The sequence below is a fragment of the Falco cherrug genome, chromosome 6 (genome assembly GCF_023634085.1).
Source record: "Falco cherrug isolate bFalChe1 chromosome 6, bFalChe1.pri, whole genome shotgun sequence".
NCBI lineage: Eukaryota > Metazoa > Chordata > Aves > Falconiformes > Falconidae > Falco > Falco cherrug.
The window spans coordinates 4,173,354-4,191,389 of NC_073702.1; the positions used below are offsets into that span (position 1 = coordinate 4,173,354).

General features: G+C 42.8%; 1 protein-coding gene and 1 long non-coding RNA gene across 9 annotated transcripts in view; one reads left to right on the forward strand and one right to left on the reverse strand.

Moving 5' to 3' along the window:
• Positions 1-5,025, reverse strand: part of LOC114014406 (uncharacterized) — a 100,048-nt gene extending 95,023 nt beyond the window's left edge. Inside the window, exon 1 of the long non-coding RNA XR_008732900.1 lies at positions 4,945-5,025. This is a non-coding gene — a long non-coding RNA (uncharacterized LOC114014406). The remainder of the gene's footprint in view (positions 1-4,944) is intronic.
• A 4,871-nt stretch (positions 5,026-9,896) lies between these two features.
• The window catches only part of MAP3K7 (mitogen-activated protein kinase kinase kinase 7), a 48,238-nt gene continuing 40,098 nt past the window's right edge, over positions 9,897-18,036 (forward strand). For 3 of the 8 annotated variants that reach the window (XM_055713487.1, XM_055713488.1, XM_055713489.1), the window contains exon 1: positions 9,897-10,521. In XM_055713487.1, the coding sequence (XP_055569462.1) occupies positions 10,432-10,521 (90 nt within the window). In that variant the 5' untranslated portion in view covers positions 9,897-10,431. The remainder of the gene's footprint in view (positions 10,522-18,036) is intronic. The other 5 variants (XM_055713491.1, XM_055713492.1, XM_055713493.1 and 2 more) reach the window with 3 other exon arrangements.

Below are 18,036 nucleotides of genomic sequence, written 5' to 3' on the forward strand. Positions count from 1 at the left end.
GCACGTTGTACATACGGTTTGGATAGTGTGATCTGAACTATAATGTATACATTATACCACAAGCCTCATAGGAAGGATTCCAAGTGGTCAGCTCAGGTCCCATCGTTAATGGTGGCAGCAAGTCCTGCCTTAATCAGCAGCAGTATCAGCAACTGTGGTCTGCCTGCCAGGTTGTGTTCATATGCAAGAGCAATGCCTCTGCACCCAGCTGCTCTTTCAGGATCCCATGCTTTACGGACCCACCAACGGACCCAATGCAGGCAGCACCCCTCTTCTCCAAACACACATTTCAGCTGGCAGAAAGACTTCAATACCAATTCCTGCCACGTGCCTCCCTCTCACCATGTTCTCCACCTCAGCAAACCAACACCCTGAAGTCATGGCCTCTCCCCAGATTCCCCAAGTTCAATCTCCACATCCCTAGTCTCCATCAGGGTGGATCTGTCACCCATCCCAGTACATACTGTTCTACAAAATGCAGAGTTATGGCTGCTGCCTTCACCCAGCACTTCCTTGGAGCGCCTGCTGTGCCACTAGCCATATATGCCCCACAGCCTGGGAGATCAACAGACTTTCTCAGATTAAAAATGTGCAATTCTCAAAGTTACCATTTCAGGCTGGCTTTGAATCTAGACTCAGCTATCTTTTGATTTTTCCCCCACAATCATGACATCTATGCATTTAATTTTTTTACAAAACTTCATATTCCTTCCTTTTCACAAGTAGGGACCAACAGACACAGGTCTAGATTCCCAAGAGGGCACAGATCTTCAGGTCTCATCAAGGTAAATGACTTAGACAAAAATGCCTTAGAAAATCTGATCTACCTGACCCCAGAAGGAAGTGATATGGTCAGTGGTATCTCACTGTATTTCAATGCAGACTCTTCCTAGATGCAAGAGGAGAAAGCTGCAGAGCACCGTGTAGCAGTGGTGAAAGCACTTTGCAGATGCACCTCTGCTCCTCCATCACATGACACAAGGTACTACAAGCTTCTCAACTTGAAAAATTAGCCACTACTCTGAAATATTTGCACACTGTGTTATTTTCAGGTTTTTAATTGCTCAGCATTAATGTTCTGGTTTAGGGGGGTTGCAAGGAAATCAAGCCAAATGCTGTGCTAGACTGACCAACAGGAGATGGAGGAGAAGCAAGGATCACTGTTACAAACCCTTCTCATCTAAATAGTTTAGTCACTGTGCAACAGACCACCATTGAAATCCTTCCTCTGCCTGAGGGGATTCAAACATTCATCTCCCGAAGACCTCATTAAATACCATTTTTAGGGCATTATGAATTAAGTGTTCTTCCTCCTCTCTTGTTTCGCTTTGAGTAAAAACTCAAAAAATCGAGTCAGCAGGAAACAATGCATTCTTTGGGCTCCTTCTCTTGCTTCAATAAACAAGCTGATCACATGGGGTAGAAAAGTATCAAGGGTAATGACTGAGAGCAGCTCCCACATAAAACATTCAGTGTCTTTGGGGCTGGATTCTCCACTGGAAGGAAGCATCTGTAGGTTAAAATTATCTCAAATCTTAAAGAAATTGAGCTTTACTGCAGGGAGTAAATTTATGAACTACTAGGTATAAAAGAGAATAATGATTTTACATTCAGCAGCTTGACCTTCACTGAACAGAAATTCTCTCAAGCGCCATTAACATCTAACCTACTGGTCTGATACCAAAAGATAGATATATTTGTGCTCACTGAAGAATTATATGCTTAATACTAAAACTCGTTGAGGTTATGCCAAAAATTAGGTCTTAAATAGTTAACTGTCTCGGCACTTCTATTATATTGATCTTGCTGTTGAAGTACCGGCTACAGTAATGGCCTAAAGAACAACTGCCTTTATGAAACACTCAGTTACTGACAGTGGTCAGGTACCACCTGACTGCAAGTTTCTAGGGGGGACAGGAAAATTTCTGGTGATTTGTCACTTCCAGTTTTACACTGACTTTTGCTTCTATTCGATCTCATTTAATTGGGAGCATCATGTTTTTCGTGCTCCCAGTAAATCAGGTGACAATGTCCATATTTCATTACCAAACAAGCGATACAATGATATAAACGGCTTGCTTCCTTCTTCTGTGACTGTATTTGCTTTATTCTTCCACTGGTAAGAATGTTATCTTGATTACGGATGATTTTGACTGACCATTTTTTAAGATACCTTCTAGAAAGATATGCCATCCTAATGACGTATGGCAAAGCAAGTTAACAAGTACCTCTTTGAAAAGAGACAGATCTTTGTGATTTTTATTTACATTACAAAACACTGACTTTCAGCACATTGGTTACATAACATGTGGATCACACATCAATTAGAAATATGACTATTTGATGGCATCTTTAGGTCCTCCATATATATACACAGGCTGTTTGCGAAACACACATCCACAAACAACCAGAAGGCAGAGCCACGCACAAGGCACCCCTGTGCACCCAGCCAGGCTGGAGCTGCCGGACCCTGTTTTGTACTCTTGCTGTTGGCTACTGTGAACTGGACATGAACCAGGCTGTCTTCTGCAGAAATGTTTCTAGCCTGCTAGTGTACTTCCTAGAAACAGAGGACAGTCCAGGTTGGAAGGGACCTTGAAAGATCATCTGGTCCAACCTTGTGTGGGAAAGGGAGGCTAGGTGAGATTAGCTAGCACCCTGCCCAGTCACATCTTGAAAACCTCCAGTGACAGGGTCTCCACCACTCCCCTAGGGAGGTTGTTCCAGTCAATGATTGTTCTCACAGTAAAAAAATTCTTTCTTGTATCAAGATGAAACCTCTTCTGGTGCCACTGGTACCCATTGCCCCTTTTCTTCTCCATGTGGCTCTTTATGAAGAGACAGCCTTCATTCTCTTTGTGGTCACCTTTTTAGTATTGAAATACTGTGATGAGGTCCTCTCCTGAGCCTTCTCTTCTCCAGGCAGAAAAGGCCTAACTCCTTCAAACTTTCCTTATAGGGCAGGTTCTCCACTTGACTTACAGCTCTACCCGTTCCTTGTTTCTGTCAGTTCTAGCTGGTATGAAACCGAAAACTAAGCACACATAGCATCTATTCCTGTTTCTCATTTAAATAGCAAAACAGATCTTGTAGAACAAAAACATTTTACAAAAAAAGTACCTCATCCACAGAAGCCTCAGTGTACGTGCACTCAGGCTACATTAGTCTTTGTTCTCGTTATGCGATGAAAGTCATGAACAGTCTCGCCCCCAGCTTCCAGCCTGCTGCTGCAGTGCTTTGTGGTACTACACCCACTTGTGAGTCTCGTGTCAAACATACAAGGCTGTCATTTTCACCCTTTCCTAAAAGTGCTTAAAACTAACACATGCAAGAATTCCCACCACTTGCTGATTCAAGCGTGAAGCTTTAAAAGATGAAAAAGAGATTGATATTCCTTCTCCAAGAAATAAAATAAAGCCAAAAATCCCCCTTCCCTCCAAACTTCACCTCCTACTTCAGAACAAGGCCTCACGCAGGTACTTCTACCAATATAATTTTTACTTAATCTTGAGAACATACCAGTTAATTTCAATGTATACTCAAAGAAAGATCAGGATAATAATTCATTATATAATTTATACTTTTAATAGCACTTGTTTGGCCAACGTGTGATTGGAAGAGAACTTTTTAGGCAATTAATACAGTACTCTGGTCTCACAGATTGTTATGACAAATAAATGAGTTCACTGATCAGGTACCATCCAATGAAGCAACTTTTGCACCAATGCCAAGAAACTTTTTTCAGGTTTCCAATCTGCATGCATTAATAAGATTCTTGTGCCAAAAGAAGTTTCCTTTTGCTTAAACAAAAGTTTTCCATCAGTACTGTTTAGCTCCCCAGCATCTTCAGCTTTCCAATCTCTTTTAGAAGAGGCAACATATATCCTGTCTTTGTTTTGCAGGATTAAACATGCCAAGTTGTTTTATTTTCCCTTCTGTGGTAGAGCTCTCTTATCCTGACCATCTTTGTAGCTTTTCTCTGCAACTAGTTCAGTTTCAATTAATTTTTCTTGGAATGCAGATAACTAACACTGTAAAGCCTTTCAGATGAGGTCTGTATAACTTTTTATAGCTTTATTGGATATATCATACAGGATGTGTCAAGCTTGCATTTTCCAGGTGCATTATCTACAAGACTCTCAGTCCTCCTAAAACCAGTTAAAACATGCAAGTTTTATTATTCTTCAGCTCTTCCCAAGAGGTCTGTTATAGGCTAACAAGATGTTATGAGTTCTCAAATTAACTCATGAACTTGCACTCCAGTATTTTAAATATTAGCCACTTTATTTCTCTTGTCCTTGGAGCTGTCTAATTTTTCCCATTTGATATTCTTATCCTCCTCTTCATTAACTATGTTGTCTAAAATCACCTGTGTCACCAGAATCACTGTTACCTCCTAATTCTCTTATCAATATCATTAATGAAATTATTAACAAGGTTGCTCTCAAAATTCAGTCTTAAAAAAAAATCCATTACTAACTTCATTCCAATACTTCCCTTTTGATAGTCCCCATTGTCTTCTGACTACTCCCACACTCTCCTTACCCACCTTCAGTTCTTTTAATGATTCTTATCATGTACAGCTTAATTAACAATTTCCCACAAGGCAATATATCAAATACAATCAAGATAGAATAGTTCTATCCATCCCCTTTGCCTAAAAATATCACAGAATTTATCAAAAATGATCTTTTGTTAATCTGAGATAATCTACCTTTGATAAAGAGATGTGACATTTTATTCCATTTACCTCCATGCTCTTTATTATTCTCTCCTTCACATTTTATTTTAAAGCCTACTGAGAACAGATCAGCACACACTTAGATGCCTGGATCAGGTTTTGCACCTTTCTTGCTATTCTACTGTTATCTGGTATCATTTCTCCCTTTCTCTAACACATCTTCTACAAGACATTTCATGGACCATGTCTTTCAGAGCTCTCACCTGAAGATAGGCCAGTCTTTTGCCATCTGCGTCTCCTTCTCTGTGTGCTAACTTTTTAGTGCGAGTTGCCTGATATATATCCTGAAGAGAGGTCTGTGAAACATAACAAAAAGGCAAATATTGAGTAACTTTTATCCCACTCACCACTTGGCCAGCTCCAGCTGCTGATAACTGAAACAGGGGAAACACATCAGTTTGGTTTCAGGACTGCATCTAGATCATATCTCACCTTTACTTTGCCCTTACTGCACAGTGGCTGCATTACAGCTCTTTCCTAGCTCTCTTAGTGGTTTAGACTACTGGACAACTTCGGGAGATCTAACACACCTCAGATTAGGATGCAAATGAAGGTCCGGAAACAACTGTGACCATCTAAGTTCCTGTTACATTCATACAGAGAACTTCTTTTTCCTTTTACTGAAGTGAATACAGTTCCTTGCATACACTTCTATTTAGTATTTAGCAAGGCAGCCAATGCATTTATTTTGCAAGGCTTTTATTACTTTTTAATGTATGTGTGTGTATATATATGCATTTTATTACAAATGATAAGGCACACCAAATCTGAAGTAATTCATAGGTTTTTAGAACACTTTACATAGTGTGGGGAAGTCCTCCCAGAAAGGGAAAAAAGTAATAAGACAACATGAAGCACGCTGGAGCTGCTATCTCAGTGTTATTTGGCAGAAGACACCCTCGTGCTGCTTTGCAAGAGTTTGTAAACCACTAATGCAAGACAGACTTGGTGAAATCACTGAGATTCACAGTGAAATCTGGCACACAAGATGTTGCAACCTGCTCTTGGGAAATCTTAACACAAGAGACTAAGGAGCTACATGAGAAGAGTGGATTGGGCAATAACTCTGCCATGCTGAGCAACAGAAATCTTTCAATATCATCATGGTGAGCTGTCCTCGTGAGGTATTTTCACTGCACCTGCACAGGAACAAGAAGTGGGCTTCTCCAGGCTCCCTCCCAGCTGGGACCTGAATTTGTACTACACGTGTTTCATGGTATGCACCATGCCACTGGTCACCAGGGACCTGCTCTGGCCTCACATTTGCAAAGCAATGCACAAGACAGTTCATACACCGGTTCTTGTCACTCAGGCATCCAGGCTAATTCCTCTCTTTTTTAACTCTCGCAGGTTTCCTATGAATAGTGTGTATCCAGACACTTTCCAACACACAGGTGAGACGAGGTTGATGACTCGCAACCAGTTTTACAGCTGGTGTCAAGTTCTTTAATCACACAGGGTTCCCACAAACTTAAATGACATAACTTCATATTTATAAGAAAATATTTAACAAGAAAAAAAATAGAGTCTGTCTTGTCAGAAACCTGAATTATTCCTGTGCTTAAAGCTAGAAGGGAACCTTTCTTCTTGTAGGTATGCCAGTTGTTGAGACCATCCAACACCTTCCACCACTGCTTTCTAGTATCATTCTTCCATTGATTAAAACAAGTTATTTTAACCAACGGAAAAAAAAAATGCATGTATTGAAAATACAAGTTGAAATCTTTTGAAAGAAGAAATCACATAACCTTTCTCTAAATTAATTTAGATAAAATAATGCTGGTTTGCTCTTCTTAAAAAAAAACTCCTACAACAGTTACATGGAGTAATTTTAAGGGAGCTGAACAGAGGGCAGCCAGGATAATGTATCTGCGCCTCTGTCTGTACTCATGAAAAATGCCGCAATCATAAGCTGTATGATTCTACATATGTTGGATAAATATTAGCTAAGATATGCAGATGTTAGGGCTAAGCCTCAGGTCTGTTAAGCTGGCCATGAAGACTTTATATTTTGCATACGACCTATGGCCTCATCTTCTGAAAAAATATAGCTCTTAAACCTGCTTTATGACAGGAGCTACAAACAGCTCCGCAGCAGTTCTCCGTTTTGAGCATTCACATGCACTTTGACCACAGTACCCAGAGACTTCCAACAATCTTTAAGTGGTCACCTTCCCTGCAGTGTAACCTCTTTCTGATGTTAGAGACAGGTGACTGAGACCCAGAACATGGGCTTTGCAGGTTCTACGTTTTTCTTCTAAACACAAAAGCAGCTTTTCTCTGAGATAAACACAGCCTATGGTGGATGCAGCTTTACTTTTCCTTTGCACTTCAAATGTGTTTGTTGAATAGGTATTTAAAACATTCTGTTTTGGGAGCATACAAGTTATGCCCAGTCCCCAACACAGATAAGTAAGATTGTGTCAGTCAGAAAACAAAAGGAAGTAACATCAAAATTACCACATCCTTTAAACCCCACCTGATCTTCACAACAGTGACATTTTGATGATGATCACTCTGCCTTCACAAAGCGAGCACTCACTATTTTTGAGATTCATATTTCTACATCAGTTTCTGAAAGGAAATGAACCTGATAAGCAACTACAATTGGAATGCTGTTCTCTGCACTTTTAATTCTAATCACAAAAAAAAAAAAAAAACAAACCACAACACCAAACAAACAAACCCACAAAGGTAACAGAAAAACCCAAACAAACAAACCCACAAAGGTAACAGAAAAATATCACCACTAAAATATAAAGGACTGCAACTGTGAGTTGCCTGATATATATCCTGAAGAGAGGTCTGTGAAATGTAACAAAAAGGCAAATATTGAGTAACTTTTAGTAGAGATCACCAACTGCCACCTAAAGTACCACCACCCACCTTGCAGTCTTTCTAAAAAGCACTAATGTAGTTCACCTTCCCCAATGCCTAACATACATGTCCAAAAACAGAAGAGAAGTTTTAAGTTCAGAATTCTGCCCGACAACAAGCTCAAGACCACAACTAGGTATCAAGATCAGCAGTGATAGATTTTCACACATCCTTTTTTTTTCCTTTTTTTCTACCCATTCACTCTTGTTCCTTGGTTTCTGTTGACTTGAATACCAGTCCTGTTGGCTGCCTTGAATCCCAGTCTTAAGAGTTTTTAGAGAACCAAAGCAATTCATTGAACACCATGAATTTATCTCAGATAAACAGGTCTGGTTTTGATCTGATCTGCAGTTTCTCAATACCTCAGAAATCCATATTCTTCATCTACCGAAAACCAATACTCACACTCAGCAGCTGAGATGGTAGCAGCTGCTTATGCAAAAGCAATACTTTCCTTTAAGAAGTTGTCAGGTCCAGTTACAAACATGGTACTTTGTGACTTCATGTCACAATATGATCAAGATGTGTGCTAAGGGTGGCTTTCATGAAAACAAAACTCATAAACATGGACATAAACAGGTGCTAGATCAGAATCATCCATAAACTACGTATCTGGAGAGCAGTGGGGTCAAACCTATATACAATCTCTGAGAAACCAGGGCCAGGGCCTCTGAATAGTACCATTGCTGGATGAAGCAGATACTAGCCGTATTTTACGCTACCTGGAACCTCCCCATGTCTAAAAGAAGCCTCTTTAAATCTTTCTAGGCGAAATCATATCAGAAAATCAAAAAGCAACAGGCACTCAATGCATTCAGGATATGAGTATGCTCCCCACGCGCACACAGGTTGCTTGGGTGATGTCATCACACCAACCCAACCTGTTCTGGCGAGCAGTTTCATCTTGCATGCACCACAGTCAATTGGTACCTGCACCATGATTGCTTGGCTGGGATTTCTGGATTGCTAGATATCTGGGAATCCTGGACAAATTACTAAACACGACAGAAAAAGACAAGAGGGGAGCAAACAACCCAAAATGACAGCCTGTCACACAGCGCAGTACCTCTGACAGAGGTACTTTCACTTTAGCTTTTCTAACAGCTGAACCATCATCAGAGTAGGTCTCTACCCATGTTCATCCTTGATCTTCTCTTTCCTAGTTAATTGCTTAAGCGGCTTTCTCAGGCTAGCTCTGTAGACCAGTTTTGTGTCCCATTTACAAGGTTTCATTGTGAGGTACAGACATTCACCAGCAATTCAGTAGAGGAAGATCTAGGAAAGTTTACTAAAATTACATACTATTAATAGTATTGTACAATAACATAACTTTTTATATATAGCCCCGAGGCTAAACACAGCGAAACGAAGCACAGCCATTTCAGTGAAACACAGCAGCTATGTCCACCCACCCCAGCCCCGGTGTCACCCCCTGGGCCACCCTGAAGCCTCCGGCCTGGGATATTTACCCCCGTAAGACCCATGTGCTGGCTCCGGCCAAAGTGGAAGCAGGCGCCAGCTGTGGGCTGAGATCCCCACTGGCTGGCAACTGGAGAGAGGAAGGGGGTTACGGTATATGTTCGCTCCTGATTCCCATCCCCTTATTGCTATGTGTTTGCATCGTTCGCTCGGTTACCCGCCGCTCCCCGGGTACCCCCACACACGCTCCCCCCTCAGCCAGGGCCGCTGCGGAGCGCGGGGCACCCACGGCTGCGCTTCTGCCTTCGGGGGGAACGTGTCCCAGGAGGCGCGTCCCCCACACGCGTGTGTCTTCCCCCGGGGCGCTACGCAGACACGCGTGCGTATGCCGGCAAGGCACACTCAGCGCTGCGGGCGCGCCGCCCCGCTCGCTCGGCGGTAACGCACAGCGCGCGGCTGCCCCGGCCCCGGCTCGCCGCCCCCGCCGCCCTCCCGCAGCGCGGAGTCACCCTGCGGCCGCGGCCCCGGGGCGCGCAGCCCGGGGAAACCCGCCTGCCTCCGCCCCGCCAGCCCCGGCTGAGACAGCGACGTCCCTCCGGCCTCGGGGCGGCCTGCGCCGCCCGCCGCTACCGCCCCCGCCATCGGCCACGGGCCCGGCCCGGCCGGCGCTAGCGGCAGCGACAGGGAGAGGAAGCGGCACCGCGGCCGCGGCCGGGGCTGCTCCCCCTGGCGGAAGCGGGCGGCGCGGCGCGGCGGGACGGGGCGGGGCGGGGCCGGGCGCAGCGGGGGCGGGGCCGCCGCCAGGCCGTGGCCCCGCCGCGGCCGCTGGAGTCGCAGCCGCTGCCGGCGCGTTTCCCCTTCCCGCCCCCCGCGCTCCCTCCCCCGCCTCCCCGGCCGGCGCAGCAGGAAGCGGCTCTGATGTCAGCGGCGGCGGCCGCGGCGCGGCTCTAAGCGGCCCCCCACCCCCGCCGCGGCCCCCTCGCCCGCTGCTGCTGCCGCCGGGGCTGGCGGAGGCGGCCAGCTGCGGCCCCGGGGGCGCCCCCTTCTCTCCGCTGCGGCCGAGGCGGCTCGCAGGCTTCGCAGCGGCCGCGGCCTAGGGCAGCCGGGGCGGCGCTCCGCTGCGGTGCGGGAAGGCGCGGGATGCGGAGCGGCGGCGCCGCCGGCGGGGCCTCCGCCCGCCGCCACTGAGGCCCGCGGCCGCCGCGGATGCGGCCTCGCCCCGCGCGGCGGCCCAGGCGGCGCCTCGGCCAGGCCCTCCCCGACCTGCGCCCGCGCGGAGGGCAGGAGCCGCCGCCGCGCCCCGCGTAGCCCCGGCCCAGGCCCCCGACTGCCCGGCGCCGGGCCCTCCGCCCCGGCCTGCCCCGGCCTCTCCTCCCCCGGGTGAAAGAGGAGGGATGTCCGCTGCCGCCTCCGCTGAAATGATTGAAACCCCACCGGTCCTCAACTTCGAAGAAATCGACTACAAAGAGATCGAGGTGGAAGAGGTGAGTGAGGGCCCCGCCGCCGGGCGGCCTCCCCGCGCACGCCCCCCGCCCCGGGCACGGGCCGCAGGGGCGGCCTGGCCCTTACCGGCCCCCGGGCGCGGAAGGGGCGGCGGCGGCTTGCTCCCGCGTACCTGCCCGGGGCTCCGCGCCGCTGCGGATGCTGCCGCGGGTGGCACCGGCGAACAAAGGCGGTGTGGCTGGGAGCGGAGGGGCCAGCGTTGCTGCTGCCAGCCCTGGTGCTGCCTGCTGCGCCGTGGGGTTTTGTTTAAGCGGGATAGATTTATCCAGGACTTTCGTTGTAAAGCTTTCAGCGCCGGTTATGCCGCCCGCTTAAGTATGGGTGTCAAACAGTTGTCAAACGCTGTGACGAGAGGGAAGTGTGAATTCTGATGTTTCTTTCGGATCTTTCTGCATGCCCCGGCTTCCTCCTTCAGCCACCTAACTGAACCACGGTATATATAATCATTGTACCGGTGTTAATTATTCACTAAATTTACAGCTCGGTTAGCTGTAAGGACGTACTGATCTTTTTTTATATTTTTTTTCTGAATATAGGCTAGTGATGTACTTGAGGGTCTGTAACGTTGCATTTGCGACCTGTGCGTGTTACCCAGGAAGTGCCGTGCAGTTACTGTGTAACAGTTGGAAGCAAGTATTTCTTCCTCTGTAGAAAGTTTCATATCAAAGTTATTGCCTTAAATTCTTTGGGGATGGAATGGGACGGATAAAGTATAGAATTTCATACATACCTTTTAATCTGTTTGGATTTCCTGTGAAAGTAGGATGGGTGTGATCTAGGATAGCTTACATACTTTACTAAAGGGCTCGGTAGTGTGTATATATCACAATGTTTAACTCTCAGGATCACACAAAAGTATTGCTTGTGTTGAACATTTTTTTTCTTCTTCCCGCGCTAAGTTCTCTACAGGAATGAAGGTACATCGTGCAGATCTATACCGAATTTGATGAGGCCAGCTTGTAGGGTCTGGACCTAACAGACATCCAAAACTGCTGAAACAGTCTTTGTGCTTTTATTGGTAGATTGTCTTTCTCTTTCAGTAATAATTACCCTCTTTTTAAGACATAATTTATGTGGAAACAAATTTGATTTTGTGTAGTAGCCTTTATAAGTATGCCAACCAGCATCTTATGTTTTTAAAGTGGTTTGTTAGATACTGGTTTGTTCGTAGTCATTAAGCTGGGCTCATGTAGCCTGGGAGAGTTCATAGAACATAAAATCTGTAATAATCCATAGAACACCAGGACACTTTCTGCTCTATTCAGGTAGTGTTGTGGCAACTTTGGCTTTCACCAGAGCAGACAGTGGAAATTATCAGAAGGCAGTGTCTTCCGAAAGATTGCCTTTTCCGCTTTCTATGAATATGGCAATCATGAAGATTATTGACTGTGTACGTCTAATCATTCCTCTTGCCTTCATGTATCTAGCTGTTCTGAAGTGAGAAAATTTAATGTATTTGGGAGCTGAAAGTATTTTTGTGTTTGATAATACGCTGACATTTTTGCAACACTTATTAATGGACAGGGATCAAATCATACGCTATGGGGAGAAATGGCTTTTCTCACCTGAAGAAGAAAGTAAAGTTGATAGCAATTTATCCATCATAAAAAGGTGCCCAGTGAAGGCTCATAGAAGTGAGTGGCACATCTGATATGTTAGACATAGCACTTTGAATCAATAAAATGCTATACAGATCTTGAATCCTCATGACACCCTTGGGAAGGCTGTTAGCAAGGATTATCTTGCTATATTACATGCAGGAAATGTGGAGCTACGTAGTGTGTAATTGGTTTAACTAGAATGTATTGTTCTAAGGTTTAGTTTTCAGAACACGCCTGTGTCCTGCATACCTGCCTAGCACTCAGAGACAGGACTATATGCACAAAAATCTATGTAGAGACGATGCCTAAGCAGTAACTTGTGCTTTATTTATGTGGTTGTTGCATTATCCTCAAAGCAGTATCTCTGTTGGAGATGACAGAACTCCTGTGGTATAAGCTGGGGAGCTCTGACAAAGTGTTCTCTCCATGAGAAAATCTGATGGTGGCTGCTGTGGCATTTTGAGTTATACTCAGTGTACCTGTCCTACCAGAAATTCTTATGGGCAATGGAGATACCATAGCACTGAGCTCTGTCTCAACATCACTGCAGAGATGGAGAAATAAGATCTACTTTATGATAAAGCAGGTGTATTAGGGACCGTACTTAGACCTTGCTTTTGTCAGCTTTGTCAGACCTCTTACTCATGATGCAGTTTCAGCACGGTCAACTTTGGAGCCATAGCAAAACTGATGTCGTTACTGAGGATTTTCTGTTCGCTCACTTCAGGCTCAGAAGTTTCCAAGGATTCTGAAATGGATGTAAGGACTCAAAATGGCCAGATTTTAATATGTTTGGCAAACTTCTGATGTTTCAAAATGGAGTGTCAACAGATCTACACTGGCAACTCAAATGAATGCTTGTATAATCATAGCTTTGCTGTTGTATTATCAAGGCTGTCTTGTCAGCAGATAGCAGTCCCACTCTGCCACTGGTATATTAATAGATATTGAAGTTCTGGAATACTTGTGAGCCATGAGTCCTTACTAATAAATGTGAGATCTATAAGTGTGCTTTCATTTAGGTTTGGCTGAACTCTACCTGATAACATCAAGAATATATCATATTTTGGTTTAGCTTCCATGTGCGTGAGTAACTATTCTGTAGTGTTACATCGCACCAGTCAAACATGTCTCCAGCTTCAAGCTGTCTTTTCATTATTTAAAGTGCTTAGTTTGAAGTAAAATATAGAGGTGATTATTATGGATGAGTTGGAGTCAAATCAAAATTGATGTGGCACAGTGGGAGCATCTTCAAAATGAAAGGGGGAAAAACAACATAAACTTGGATTCAATAGAGATGTTCCCTGCTTTACCATGTGATTTTTTTTGACTGTGAGAATGTCCTCTCTTAAGTTTTCAGATATTATATAGATGAAACATTAGAGACTGAATAAATAAAATGACAGAATAAATCTGAAAACTTAATGTAACTGAAATAAAGTTAACATTAAAAAGCCTAATAGCCCTATCTTAAAATCTCGTATTTAAATCTAGCCTAAATACTGCTGCTGCTGCTTCCCAGAGGAGCTTTCATGTGTAAGCAGTGAACAGACTGGTTTTGAGTTGTTCGGGCAGCCTGCTCCCTGCCACTCTTTCCTGAAAATCCCACAGTACCCTTCCTCCATCATGTAACTTAATAACAGTCCCATACATGACCAAAACTCAGATCTTTTCAGCACATGGTGTGTGTAGCATGCCTTGGAGTGTACAGTGAAAAGATGCATGTCTAGTCATGTGTTCTGTGGCCCTGCCTGGTCACTGTCCCATGTAGCCAGGTTGAAAGCCATTGCCATGTTTGCGTAGTTACAAGTCACTTTTCAACAGTCTGAAAGTGTAAATTATTTGAAAATCGTTGTTTAACGCTCTGCTGGTATACTGTAGTACACACTGAAGTTTATTTTCAACAATCTAATTTGAGCTACAGTGGTTAATTCTTAGGGATTTAGGGTAATTTTTCTTTAAGATGAACAGGTAAAATTTCTAAATACTTATTTTAGAAAACCTATATAGGTGACAGCAACTAATGAGATGCAATTTATGGCGTGTTCACCTAGCTTAGACATTTTAGAAACAGTTGAATAATTTCATTAACTGTCTGAGAAGTGTGCTGAGAACTGCATGTGTTCCTTGTAATTACGGAGCAGGGCAGTTCAGAGACAAGAGAATGAGGAGTACAGGGAGACAAGGGGTTTTGCTGCCCTTTATAGTAGGTTACCTTTTTAAAAGTTAATGAGATGCAAGTGACTGATTATGTCCATTACACTACAAGGTAAAGTGGATTTGCTTAAGCTGCTGCTAAACATGGAGTAGTTACTACCTCTGTTGTTTTTATGCCCTGGGGGATTGTGTCCTGCAAAATTGGAAGAAGTTTGGACGAGAGCTGCAGGTGTGATTTGAGATCTGAAAAATATTCTTGATGTCTGACGTGAGTATGAAAGGCTTGGTTCTCAGGAGCCAAGGGTAGTAGCTAGGAATCTGTTTGAAGTCAGTTGCATCTACAATCTCTGAAACTTTTTCAGAAACTAAGACTTCAAGGTGCAAAGATGGGGATCTAGAAAGGCAGAAAAGTTAGTACACGGTGAAAACATATGCCAGAATTTTCTGTGGTTTTACTCTAAATGCATTTCTGATTTAATTCAAATCACTACTTAAATTTACTATAGTTATACCAGTGCAAGATTCTCTTCATTCATCTACATAAGAAAATAGCCGAAGTGTCAGCTGAAATGTGAATTACTGGGGAAGTTACACAACACCAATTTCACATGGATGAAATTTAGTGAGCAATAAATATTAGAAGATGGCTAATAAGCTAGTTTAACTGTTAATGTAAGACTTTACACTTATTTGTACACATGCAGATTTATTCAGTGACTTAATTTGTGTCCTGTAAAATAAACTTATATTTTACTTACATTTTACTCTCATAAAGAATGCATGGCAAAGAAACCTCACAGGCTTTTCTGTTCCAGTGATGAAAGCAGGATTTGTATTTGTGAGATAATAATAAATTTCCGTGTCTAATGCAGCAGCTAAGGTCACAACTGAGCGACAGTGTAACTGCTATCAGAAACTGGGGAGGAGGCCTTTCCCTAAGAAAAAAATTAAAGCAGAAGAAGCTTCACATATCCCTTATTTACCCCACCCAGTGGATTCTAGCACTATTTTACTGACTCCAGAATGATTATTTGTTTTTCAAAGACCAGTAATTTTAGACTGCACCAGCCCAGCAGGCCCAACTCATGTTGGATTCCTTCACCCTTAGTGCCTCATGACCCAGCATTTTCTGTCTAAAACTTGAATCTCCTGTCTGGGCTGCTGTAACAGAACAAATTGATTCATACTAGAACATAAGACAAGTGTTTTGTTAATGTTTTTAGATTGCTGGTAATTAAAATGAATTCAGTTGTTGAGACACATGTAAAAGACTATCAGTGTGTAAAAAGCTGGAATGAAAGTATAAGGTGATAAACTGTTATCTTTGCTTGAGATGCACGCGTTTCTTAGAATGAGTGAGCTAGCAAAACGCAAAAGAGGCTTTCTTGTGTGTTTAGAGCAAAAGAATAGTATCTGGAAACACCCGTAATTTTACGAACATACATGATAGTACTTTGATTCTCCATAAACATGTTCTGAAAAAGTTGAAAAGAGAATGACTTCTTACAAGAGAACTAAATTCAGATAGCTGAGACACTAAATAATAACTGTATAGTGTTGTGCAGCTCTAACAGGTGATGTCTTAAATATGGACATAGTTTGTGGCAAGCAGAAGTTATGGGTATTTATTAGGAATATTAGTTGATTTTTAATAACTAAATATTTTTGTCATCAAGAAATATTTTTCCTGTGGTGTTTTGCATAACTTTAAAGTTTAAATTTGAAAATTAAATCTAAACTCGGTTATTTTGTTTACTTAAAATTAGTGAGATCGCTTGTGGGCATTGGGGGATGTGTGTGTGTGTTTTTTTGATTCGTGGTTTTTTTGTTGCTATATGAATCCCAGAAAGGGAAAGCAACATTTAAAATTGGGTTGAGCACTGGTACAAATAAACTTAACCAGTCAAAGAATATAGCTGTAAGAATTGGCAGATCTAAACTCCTTCCTAAAAGTGCTACCAGGGTATTGGCCACAGTCATTTGTGGCATGGGGCCAATTTGCTTCAACCTACTTAATAAAGCATAGCACACAGAGGAACCAAAGTTGGAATTTGAGGCTGGTTGAATGAATGGTAGAACATGTAGGCATATATTTTTAGGGGCTGTAAACTGTTGTTCATGGCTTCTTTTGGCATTTTTTCTTTTTTATATTTATGCTTTCCATATGTCTTACAGGCAGATGTGTGAAAAACTGCAAATAACTAGTATGGTTTACTGGTACTGCTGGAGCTGTGGAAGACGGAAAGAATAGAAGGAGCTAAATTTAAAAATTTGTTTCTGTTTTTGCAGAGCACTGTAGAACACCACCACCACTCCCCAACATCTTGCATTGTGTCTGAAGCTTTAGAGATCCAAAAGTCCATTTTGCATAAACCTTTCGTGTGTACATATACCAGTGACCAAAGGGACATAGATATTAAAGACAATTTAGAGGCTGCTGGCTGTTTGGAAGCATGAGTTTTGTTGGCTTTGTGTTGTGGTGGTGTTTTTTTTTAATAACTGCTAGTCTTGCATCCCAAAATCATAAAAAAACATGTCATATAGATACTGCAAATTATGAAGGCAATTCTCCAAAGAATACTATATCTGCTAACCAGGGAGCTATTATATTTTATTGCTTATATTTCTTACATATCCAGCAAGGTTTTTTTAGAAAGAAAAGCACAAAGTATTCAGCATGCAGAGCTAACTAACATTGAAAGTTCATGGATAGAGATGAAAATTTTGGATGTTTATACTTTTGAGTGAATAGAAAAACTGTGTGGTTCACACAAAGTTGAAATTGATTCTTCCAGAGTTTTGACATTTGATAGGGGAATAGGGTGCATCTGAATAAACAGAGATGCATTTTTCTTGTTTTACTGAGCGTGGGGAGGGGAGTCATCACATCCCTTAGGACAAAATACATCCTTAAAGTCTTAACATAACAGCCTCTATTTCCCACATGATTTCTAGTCTACATTCTTACCAGTCAGTATAGTCTCCATACTTACAAGTCAATATCATGTATCTTTGTTTATGTACAGCATTTGATACTATTTGTACACAGAGGCAGAAGTAATGTTTGTTCCAGGGCTCTTGTGTGGTTCATATTCTTTAAATAAGACTCTAAAGACATTATCTGGAAAACATGCAAACGTCACTCTCTTTCGCCATGTCATTTTGTCACATGGCAAAACATAACCTTTTACTGGTATGAATTTTATAGGGAGAAGAATAAATCTGTATAAACTTTTCAATTTTTAAAGTTCTTTAAGCATTTCTGTCAGCATAAAATGTGTCTGTGTCAGATACTAATCAAATGGTTCTTGACAAACTTAATTCTATTCTGTAGAAAAGCAGAAGCACTGGTGTTCTATTTCTAAATGTGTCATCTGCCCTATATTTTCCTTTTTTTCTTATAGAAGATATTTAGAGGGCCAAAATTATTTACGAAAAGAATGTGTTTATTTTTAGATCATTTTCCAAACATACACGGTGTTACAGGTCAACTGCTGTTTATTGATTTGTTGTGTCAATAGTTCCATTAACTGTGCTTCATATAATTCAGAATATGCACTACTGCCCAAACATATGGTGTGGCACCAGCAGCAGGGGACAAGAAGGAATGAGCGTGAAGAAACTAAAGTTCAGGCAGAGCCTCCGTCCTGTGCTATTAAGTTACTTAGTTCCAGCACACGGTGTTGAAGGAAACTACGCAGTGTTTAAACCATTCTGACAAAATCTAAGACTTACTCC